Genomic DNA, 11,702 nt, shown 5'->3' with positions numbered 1-11,702 from the left:
TCAGTGACAGTGGTGTTTGCAACGGCAAGTCTATCCACGATATCTCTAGCACGATCTATATATGCTCGCATGGTTTGAGACCCCTTCTTTAAAGAAGGTAATTCACAATGAAGATGATGGATTTGAGCATCAGATTTGGTACCATAAAGAGATTCAAGAGAGGATCGTATTTCCTTTGATGTGGTTAGGCGATGTACATGACGAAGAACAGCTGGAGTAAGTGATGGAAACAACCAACTAACAAAGATTTTGTTTTGTTTTCTCCATGAAAGATAAGCAGGATTAGATAAATCATCAGCAAGGGTAGGTACTGGACAAGGAGTTTTACCAGTGACATGACCATCCAAATCATATCCCTGAAGATAAGGTAAAAATTGGGCACACCATAATGGGTAATTGTGTTCCTCTAACTTACAGTGATTAAGTGGTGAGGTTGAGAAAACCGAAAGGACGACATCACAGAAGATTGTAAAGAAGGAACAGTCCGGTTGATAACATCAGAGATTGTAGAAGAAATAGTAGAGGATTCGGTAGACATGATGATGAAGATCGACTAACCTAGCTTATACCAAGTTGGATTTACTAGGGTTTTAGGGTTAACAGAAGAGAAGAAGAATAGAGTTTAAACAGAACTTTTCTTATTGATTTTAACTGTATTACAATGCATAAAATCTCGACACATATATATACATAAACACCGTGTACTTCAAGCGAACATATTTCCTAATACACAGTAAATACCAAACCTAACAGTCTCTAAAAAGAGAAACACCGTGTACATTGTTGGGTCACAATGTACACGTGCCAGATGTTGTGCTAACAAAATCAAGGATAAAGGGGTGTAAATTGGGCCGGGCCGGGCAGCCCGGCCTATTTATTAAATGGAACGGTATAGGGCGGGCCGGAACATCTCTTATCCATGAAATTAAAAGGGCCGGGCGGGCAGGGTTATTTATCTACAGTAAGTACCCATGGCCTACCCAAGCCTGTTTTGTAATTTGGGCTCGGACGGGTAGGGCCGGGAGGGCCTTGAATATTACAAACAAATATATATTATACATATATATTGTTAAAAATAAAAAGAAAGTAGTAATAATACACAAGTTTTACTTAAAATTAATAATCAAATACGAGAATTGAGATGGGAATAAGATAAACCAAACTTCCTATAATTTTTCCTGAATTGAATCATCAGAAAAGGAAGTGCCTTAGATTTTGCTCAATATATTCTCTATATGGTTAACAAAATTAGACTCCTATGGAATAAAAGTTAAGAAATACATATGAAAACTATGAGGGTTGACTATATTAAGTATATGTACCAAGTATATTCTAGGATAAAACAAAATTGGAACTGTCACTTAGGCTAAGTAAATGGATAACACTGGCGGGTAGCATTGACGGGATAATAGGGAGGGTATTAGGCCGGGCAAGAAAATTTGAATTGTGGTCTATGCCCGCCCTCTTATTTAAATGGGCTAGGTCGGGCCAGCCCGTAAAGGGCCACGGTCACCCATGGGCTGTCATGGGACAGGGCGGACGGTACTGGGCCTCGGGCTGCCGGACAAAAATTACACCCCTAAGGATAATTATATATCAAAGCCAATAGACGACCAATTTCCAAATGGTTTATGCATTAACGGCCAATTTGATAAGAAATGTCTAGCATACAGTCAATACGGGTTTGGCTATGACAGCTTTAGAAATGATTACAAACTTGTGAGGGTGAGGTTCTTTTGTGATTCCGTTGATATGGCTATATTTGGTTTCGAAGCTCAGATATATACATTAGGGTTGAAGTCATGGAAAACAGTAACTTACACCCCTCGAATCGACCTTTTTTTGGAGGCTGGTGGTGAGGATTATCATCCTGTTTTTGTCAATGGAGCTCTTCATTGTATAGTAATTCGTCGCAGCCGTGGTACAGGACAAGATTACAAAACCGGGATCACAGTTTGTTTTGACATCGAATACGAAGGCTTTATCACACTAAAAGAAAACCTAGCCTAAGCGACCAAAACAAAGATTTTGGCGATAACCCAAGAACTAGAGACAACACGTTTGGTGGCGAAGGATCACGGTGTGAGGAGGTTAGTAGTGTGAAATTTTAGGAATCTGTTATATGTATTTCACAAGGGATGATAGTTCAGTACTGGTTTTCTAATTACCCGAACTCCGAAGCATATGAAATAGCTAGAGTTGTTGCGAACAATTTTTTTATATGAAGACCTATTGTACCTGGTACTTTATTGATTTTTATACACTTTTTTCTCTTATGATATTGATCATTATTTCATCTTACCAGTGAGAATTTTAACTTTACAATGTTTGAAACTTGGGTATTTTTATTAGGAGTTAGGTTTACTAAAAATGTACTTGTACAACAATGGTCAAGGTGACTGCAATTATCATTTTAAGAGATTAGCAGTGAGTTCTAGGAGATTTTGGTAAAAATTGAGACTCATGACCTCGCCAAATTTGTGATCGCCAACCTAATTGATTATTGTGGTTATGCACCCCCTTGTTTCTTTTCTAGCCTATTCTGACTTTTGTTTGGCGCTAAATACTTCCAAGAAGAAGAAACAAACTTCCCTTTAAATTTATTGGTTTCTACCATGTTTTGGTAAGACACTACCCAATCTCCTTAGACTTGTTGGCAAAATGGTATATTCCTAATTCCTGTCTGTTCTGACTTCTTCATTATCTTCTGCTCTACCTTTTCAGAACATCATCAATTTTGTTTCTGTTAAACTTCCAGATGATGGATCGAATTACTTAATATAGAAAACTCAGTTAGAGTTTATTTTCATCACTACAGATTTATATGAATTTGTTGATCGTAGTGTGGATCAACCACAAGAAACAATTGATGTTGATGGTGATACTATACCAAACCCTCTTTATCTTCATTGGTGCAAGATGAATAGGTTCATAATGTCATGTTTAAATGCCACTTTTGATGAACCAATTTCTTGCTGGATAATTGGGTTTTCCTGGAACGCAAGTTCATTCAGAAGTTTGTAGTAAACAAATCTCTTCTTCGCAGTCAGCTTCATTCAATCAAGAAAGGTACAAAAAGTATTTCTACTTATTTTGATGAATTGAAGATAATTACTGATCCCCTTGCTGCAATAGGAGAAATTATAGATGAATCTGATACTGTCATGTATGCCTTAATGGGATTAGGGAAAGAATATATATAATTTGTCATATCTTCTCATAATAGGTTCAAGACTATCACATCATGAGCTGCGGCTCAAAGTAGAAGATGATGAGTCTCGATCTGCATCAGTTCTTGATTCTCAAAGTTCTGCTTATTATGCTAAGCACAATAACAGTCATAATGCATCTACTTCTAAGTCTAACAATGATAGTAAAAGCAAGAATGTGATACATGACTTTAGTGAAGTTGAATGCCAGATTTGTAAAAAGAAGGGACATACAGGGAATATATGTCATTTTAGGTATATTCCTAATAAATCTCCATATGGAAAGGGAAAGGACAAAGCTGAGAGTAGTGGTGCTACAAATAATCTTCAACAAGAATTTGCTTTAATACAAGTGAATTCTACATCCTTAACTAGCTCAGATGGCAATGTTGGTTCTATTTAGTTGCCTGACTCAGGAGCAAACGCTCACTTGACTAAAGATATTAATCTACTGGGCAATGCAAAGGTTTATGATGGGACAGACAAGGTCATGGTAGGAGATGGCACTATGTTACCCATTGAGAAAACATGTAATATTGTGCTGGATACTAACTATAGTCAGTTTCATCTGGATGATGTTTTGTATGTGCCTACTATCAAACAAAATTTATTGTCCATTGCTATGTTTACAAAGGATAATTAGGTTTCAGTAGAGTTTTTTGATTACGGATATGAGCTAAAATGTGTGAAGACTAGAAAGGTGTTGGCTGAAGGAAAAATTAAAAAAAATTTGTATCCAAGGTATCACTTCTTTTGCTTTAACTACTTCTACTGCTAATTCAAATACCTCCCTCTTGAATAATAGATTAGGTCATACTTCTGATGTGATCATTAAGAAGATTGAAAGTACTTCATCTATCTCAGTCACTTCTGGAAATACATGTTTGTGCGAAGCTTGTCAGAAAGGTAAAAATCATAGGCTACCATTCTATGATTCCAAGAGTACTACAACATCACCATCACATCTGGTTCACTGTGATATTCGGGGTCCAGCTCCAACAGTTTCTTCTCTGAGATTCAAGTATTATATCTTGTTCATAGATGATTATTCTAGATATCACTGGATTTATCCCCTGAAGAGTAGAGCTGAAAGCTTATCCTGTTTTCAACATTTCAAGGCTACTTCAGAGAATATTTTATCTGCTTCTATCAAGTACTTCCAATGTGATAATGCTCTTGAGCTAGTTAACGGACAATTTAAAGAATATATGGATCAATGTGGGATAGTCTTGAGAGCATCTTGTCCTCATCTGCATCAACAAAATAGCTTGGCTGAAAGAAAGCACAGGAACATCACTGAAATGGGAAATACTCTATCTTTGCAAGCCTCTCTACCCAAAGCATTCTGGTATGATTCTTTCTTGACTGCAACTTACATCATTAACAAACTGCCTACCAAAGTTCTTAATTTTAAGTCTCCATATGAAATGCTTTTCAACACCCTTTCAAATTACTCCTTCGTTAGAGTATTTGGATGTTGTTGTTATCCTAATCTGGACCCTTATAGAGCAGACAAGTTGAGTGCCAAGTATGCAAAATGTGTTTTCTTGGGTTACAGTCCTATTCATAAAGGTTATAAGTGCTTTGACCTAACCAGTAACAAGACATATATTACAGTTCATGTGAACTTTGATGAAGCTTATTTTCCTTTTGATGAAACTTCAAGTTTAACTATTACCCCTGCTTCATCAACTGAACTTGACAATGGTGTTGCTTCTACTGATACTTATGATACTTCTCTTCATCATTCTGCTGGGACTACATCTTATGTTATTACAAGGTCCATATCAGGGATAACCAAACCAAAATCATTGCCTACAGACTTTGTTTCTCACTGCATGGTTAAGTATCCTTTACATTCAGTTTTTACAGCTACTAATTCTGATTTTATTGAACCAAAATCATTCAAGACTGCAATCAAAAATCCAAAGTGGCAAGTAGCAAAGAAGAATGAGAATATAACACTAATTGAGAATGATACATGGGATTTAATACCAAATGATCCTAGTTATAACGTGTTAGGCAATGAATGGGTTTATAAAGTCAAACTGAATGCTGATAGAACTATTGAGAGATTTAAAGTTAGGTTTGTAGCTAAGGGCTATAATCAGATGGATCAAGTAGATTATTTTGAAACCTTTAGTCCTGTAGTGAAGGAAACAACTGTAAGGATTGTTCTAACAATTGCTCTTACTAAAAATTGGTCACTCAAGCAATTGGACATTAGTAATGCTTTTCTTCATGGTTTTCTTGAAGATGTCTACGTGGTGCAGCATCAAAGGTTTTGAAGATACTGAACATCCAGATTTTAATGTAAGCTCAAGAAAAGTTTGTATGGTCTTAAACAGGCACCCAGAGCCTGGTTTGAGAGACTTTGTGGAACATTGATAGAATTTTGTTTCACTAGATCAATCTGTATGATCATTCTATGTTTGTTTATCAGTCCGGTGACAATATGGCTCTGTGCTTCTTTTGTATGTTGATGATATCATTTTAGCCTGTTCTACTACTGGTCTCAGTGAAAGCATTATTGGCTTTCTTATGAAGAGTTATCCAGTTAAAGACTTAGGTATTATTCATTATTTCTTGGGCATAGAGGCAGAGTTTTAGAACAATTCACAACATCTCTTTTTAACCCAGATGAAGTATACATTGGAGATGTTAGAGAAGTATGATATGCTCAACTGCAAACCTTCAAAAACACCAGTTACCAAAAGACCAAGGTTGTCAGTTTCTACTGGTACTCCTTTATCAAATGTTACTGAATATATGAGTATGGTGGGAGGTCTTCAGTATTTGACAATAACCAGACCTGATATCTGTTTTATTTTCAATTATGTTGCTCAATTTATGCAATCTACTACTGATGAGCATTTTTTACTGGTGAGAAGGATTCTAAGATACTTAAAAGGGACACTTGGAACTGGTGTATTACTTTCTACTGTGGATATTATTGCTATTTATGCCTACTCAAACTCAGACTGGGATGGCTGCCCTGACACAAGAAGATCAACATCATGTATGTGTGTTTTCTTGGTTTCATCTTTCGTTTCTTGGTCCTCAAAGAAAGAGCCTACCATATCAAAGTCTTCAGCTGAGGCAGAATATAAATCATTGGCTATCACTGCAGCTGAGGTAGTGTGGATATCCTTTTTACTACAAGAACTAGATGTTTCTCTTGCTACACCATTTCATCTCTATTGTGATAATGTCTCTGTTAATAGTCTAGCAACAAATCCAGTATTCCATGCTAGGACTAAACACATTGAGATAGATTATCACTTCATCATGGAGTTAGTCAGTTCTGGTTTTCTACAAGTTAGCTATGTATCTTCTGCAAATCAACTAGCAGACTTGTTTACTAAAGGATTGGTTCACTGTGTGTTTTTTTCTTTGGCTGGCAAGCTGCTCTGTTACATTAATATCAGCTTGAGGGGGGCTGTAAGGATTCAAAATGTATAGTGTCTGTAGGGGTGAAAAAAAAGTCCGGAACCACGAATTTCATCCGTATCCGTCCGTAAAATTGCGGGTGAAATTCAATCCACAAGACTTATGGGCCAGACATGGGTGAGATTTTCAAATCCACACTTTTAGCGATTTGGTTACGGTTGGACTTTGAAATCCGCGAATTCACCCGACTCAAGCCCATTCTCAACAGCATCATGAGCAGTCCTGAAAGGTGTTGTGCAAAGACCTTGCAGATAAAACATAACAACAGTACCCGGAATTGATAAATGAAGAATATAAACTCTGATACTTCAGGAGTTATATACCAACCTGAGACAGTTTTAATGGTAGCCTTGCCACTACGAGGTGAGTACACTTGCTTAGGACTTCCAGTGGTAACGTCAACACTCGGACTAACAACTTGCGAAAATAATTTAATAATAAAATGTATGGATGCGTCTTAATGTTTGATCGCAACTCATATATAAGAAAATAAAGATACGAGAAAGCACAAATAAATGTAAAGAGACAAGCTTTCACGTATTCTACTACATAAGCAATAAAGGAATTTCAGGTACCTTCAGTACGCAAGCTGTTTGTGTCCTGTTGTTTGAAATAGAAGCGACGGTAGTCAAGAGATTTGTGATAGTTCTTGGAATAAATTTCAGCCCAAACTTTATTGAAATCTGAGCGACACCTAGACCATTCTTCTTACTTGTGTTTGTTTTATTTTACTTTTTACTTTTTTTTTTCTTGTTTTTTTGGACTAAATTTACGGTTAATCCGCATCCAGTCCGTATCATCCGTTGATCCGTGGATATCAAATCTACGGATGATTAGATCGGACATGGTTGGATTTTCCAAATTCGCAACTTTGATGGATTGGACGTGGATAACTCCTATTCCGTATCCGTTCTGTCCGTTGCACACCCCTAAGTGTCTGAATCCTAAGACTGAGTGGGTGTCCGAGAGAGTATCTGAACTGTAAGTGTACCTATGGCACATTTGTCTGTTTTGTTAACTGTAACTGCCAGACTGTCTGTAACAGACAATACAGTCTGTCTGTACAGCCTTTAAAAGGCTTTCTCTTTCTTGTATTAACTTAATAAAATATTTTATTTCTTCTTCGTTCTAAAATCTTTCACTGCTTAACGAGCTCATGCAATAAGCTTTCTTCTTACTCTCCCAAATCTCCATCTTACATTTTTCTTTTTGTTTTTAACAAGCTCACTAAGAGATTTTATTATTCATAAAAAAGGGAAAAAAAGAACAGCTGACCTAAAAAGAGAAAAAGGAGATCTTAATTTTAGAAAAAGGGAATAAAAGAACAAGAGTACTACAACTTATCACAGGAGAAAAAAAAAACAAAAAACTGGCAGAAGAAACTAAATAAATAAAAGTATGGTACAAAATTATCTGAACTGATAGGAAGGCAGATGCAAACGATCGCTTCCAAGGGCTGAATGAATTCTCTTTTCCTATTAAAAAAAAGAGGGCTGGATGAATAAAAGGACGGTTCGTTCCACCATTGAGGTGAAGGTGCCACTTGGCTAACAGACCTGCTACATTACCTTCTCTATATGTTAGGGACAATGACAATCTAAAGTGAATTGATAGAAGGAATCTCAAACAATTTTCCCAAGAGGTGTTCATGGTACTATAATACATGGTACCATATTTTAGCATACAGTCTACATGGTACTATAATACACGCCATGACTTTTAACTTGTGATTAGGAGGGGTTGGGCTTTGGGTGGGAGGTCCACTCTTTTGTGAGTGGCAGGATTAATGAGTACGAGAAGAAGAAGGAAAACGGGTTGTGCATGGGAACAGTATATAAAAGAGGGAAATTTATTAATGTGGCTCATTCGGCCGGCATGTAATGTGAAACTTTGACTATTTACGGAACAAGTGCACGATCTTATATTATTCTGTCAACATGCCTTATTTGGTAGCCTATGGCGAACTCGATTGTATGTATCTGATTCCATCCCAAGTGAACCCAACTATATATTCGTCTGTCCCCGTACGTGGCTGTTTGATTGAGATGGCAAACGAGTGCAAGCCTTCGTAAACACATTTATGTGAAAAAAGCATATGCCTGGCTCGTGGATTTCACTATTAACGTCTCAGATGATTTTTGTCCCATCTCTGTTTACTTCCCCGTTCAAAAACTCCGAATTTCTTGTTTCTATTTATATGTACTACTAGACCTTTAATAATAATCGGCAAAGCCAGACGACAAATCCAATCAAAAATGCTGGATACTCGAGCTTCTTCTCCTACACGTTGCAGTAAAAGGAGGAGAGTTGATCATGGGATTGGGAGCCTTCCAGATGACATCATAGTCACTCTTTTTACTATTTTACCTGTGAAAGCAGTCTTCAGATTCAGGTGTGTATGCAATGTTGGATTAACTTCAACATAGAAGTCACTAACAAGCTGGTTATGACAAGATTAGGAAATTGATGTAATCCTAAGGGAATTAGAAGTCATCTAGTTCTAAGAAAAGGAAAGACATGTAATAAGATAATAGGACTAGGAAAAGGAATTCATAGTTCTATATATATATGCTCACCAAAGTTGTGGTTGATCAAATGAGCAAGATTAGAGCTTGTGTTTGGTTTTGAGAGATTTTCTAAACATCAATAAAGAGAGTTGTCTTTATATAAGCTAAGTTTCATCTTGCAGTTGCCATTAATTGGTATCAGAGCTTGTCTACACCGAGCCATGGGAGACGAGAGCACCATCATACGTACAAGATTTTTCACAAGCACAGTTGAAGCTTAAGGGGGAGAATGTTGGATTAACTTCAACATAGAAGTCACTAACAAGCTGGTTAGGACAAGATTAGGAAATTGATGTAATCCTAAGGGAATTAGAAGTCATCTAGTTCTAAGAAAAGGAAAGACATGTAATAAGGTAATAGGACTAGGAAAAGAAATTCATAGTTCTATATATAAGCTCACCAAAGTTGTGGTTGATCAAATGAACAAGATTAGAGCTTGTGTTTAGTTTTGAGATATTTTCTAAACATCAATAAAGAGAGTTGTCTTTATATAAGCTAAGTTTCATCTTGCAATTGCCATTATGCAAAAGCTGGTGCAACAAGTTATTCAAAGACTTTGTCAGAATTCGTCTGAATTGTGCTTCTAAAAGGAAAACTAAGCTCACTTGGCTTTTGAGAAAACCATCCATAAGCACATCATCGACTACATGGTATAACTCGTCGGATAGGGGCAAGTGCGCTTTAAAGATGGATAAAAATCCTTTCAGACCTAAAATCGTTGCTGATAGTCATATTTATGGTTCTTGTCATGGTTTGGTTTTACTGAAGCGTTCTAGGTGTAATCATCGTTATTATGTGACCATATGGAATCCATTAACTTCGGAATTCAAAGATGTACCAGTACGGAAGCCAAGATTAGACAACAAAATTCCAGATGGTTTACGCATTACTGATAAGGAATGTCTGGTATACGCTACCAAATACGGGTTTGGGTATGATGATAGATTTAGTATTAATGATTACAAGCTTGTAAGGGTGAGGTTCTTCTACGATTCCGTTGATAGGGCTATATATGGTTATGAAGCTAAGGTATATTCTTTAGCGTTGAAATCGTGGAAAACAATAATTGACATCCCATGTGTCAAATTCTTTTTGGAGGCCGGAGGTGAGCTTAATACGCCTGTGTTTGTCAATGGGGTTCTTCCTAATTGTATAGTTATTTGTTGCATCCGTGATAAAAGATATCCTACGTCTGGCAATGGGGTCATAGTTGTTTTTAATATCGAACATGAATACTTTATGTCTGTCTTCCCAAGAACTAAAAACAAAATATTGGGTCATAAGGAAATACGCGGTACGGGTTTCTGATATCAAACACGAAGGCTTTTATATGTGTACCAAACCCAAGATCTAGAAACAGTATGTTGGAAAATTGATCATAGGTTTTATTTCTTAAAGTTGATACTTCAATGGTTTGATATGACCCAACGCACGACTTAGCTAGAGTTGTAATATCAGTGGTTCCTCAAAATATTGGCGTTATGTAGAGACGTATTTGGAGAGCCTAGTTTTACAAAACATGTATTTTTCCTTCTCCTTCTTCTTTTTTGAGTGGATTAAAAGTTATTAATCAACTTTCTTCTCTTCTGATTTTAGTCATTCTTTGCTTTTGCCAATATAATTTTTTTGTACAGTGGTCGAGATTTTTATGATTCTCATAAGTGTATAGTAATTCGTTGCAGCCGTGTTATTGCAGGAAAAAAATTATAAAGCCAGGGTCATAGTTTCTTTTAATATCGAAAGGGAAGTCTTTACTTCTCAACATCATAATATCTTACCTACAATTTGCTGAGGAAGAAGCAGTGAAGCTATCACAGGGTTCAGAGTCAGTCTAGATCCACTGAGTGTTGCATGTACTTTCTGAAGGTAGCATGGTATGCTTATATTTCTCAAAAAAGAATAGCTCACTGGTTTTATAATGACGTGAGCTTTTCCAATATCAGTGGTTTCTCGAAATGTTGGTGTTGTATGGATACGTATGCGAAGAGTCTAGTTTCACTTAATTCGGGTACTTATTTGAGGCCAAGTGTGCTTAACATTTTATTTTATTTTTATTTAAGGATGTTACGAGTTATTTGTTTTTAAAATTACATTTTTCACTTTTGATTTTAGTTATTTATTTTGCCAATAAAAAACGTAAGTCTCCAATGGTCGAAATCATAAAATAATGTTGGCAAAGGAGTATTCTCTTGGCCATTCACTTATCGCAGTCCAAGAGTTTTAACATGGCAAGGCCGCAAGAGCCCCGTACCAGAAGCTTTCATCTTACTCACCCAATACCATAAGGTATTCATTCTGGGACAAACGTGTGAGCGGGCTACATGGTGCTATAATAAGCTCTTTTTTGGTTTCCAGATTTGGGCCTTACTGCTTTGCTTTCGACCTGGGTATAGGAATCCCACCCCAAGTCAAATCTCTCTATCTTAGAAAAGAACCATTTTTTGGGACCATGGTTTTTTATCCTCGCGTTTTTAGG

General features: G+C 36.7%; 1 protein-coding gene across 1 annotated transcript; it reads left to right on the top strand.

Moving 5' to 3' along the window:
- The first annotated feature begins 9,913 nt into the window (after positions 1–9,913).
- Positions 9,914–10,534, top strand: LOC113290490. Its single transcript, XM_026540090.1, has one exon. It carries the CDS (start codon positions 9,914–9,916, stop codon positions 10,532–10,534), a length of 621 nt encoding a protein of 206 aa, XP_026395875.1.
- The last annotated feature ends 1,168 nt before the right edge of the window (positions 10,535–11,702 follow it).

The sequence above is a fragment of the Papaver somniferum genome, chromosome 6, assembly GCF_003573695.1.
Source record: "Papaver somniferum cultivar HN1 chromosome 6, ASM357369v1, whole genome shotgun sequence".
Taxonomy (NCBI): domain Eukaryota; kingdom Viridiplantae; phylum Streptophyta; class Magnoliopsida; order Ranunculales; family Papaveraceae; genus Papaver; species Papaver somniferum.
This window is presented reverse-complemented; position numbering and strand designations above follow the sequence as displayed.

Coding starts and splice junctions, on each gene's coding strand:
- LOC113290490 (XM_026540090.1), top strand. CDS start 9,914: ATGGATAAAAATCCTTTCAGACCTAAAATCGTTGCTGATAGTCATATT.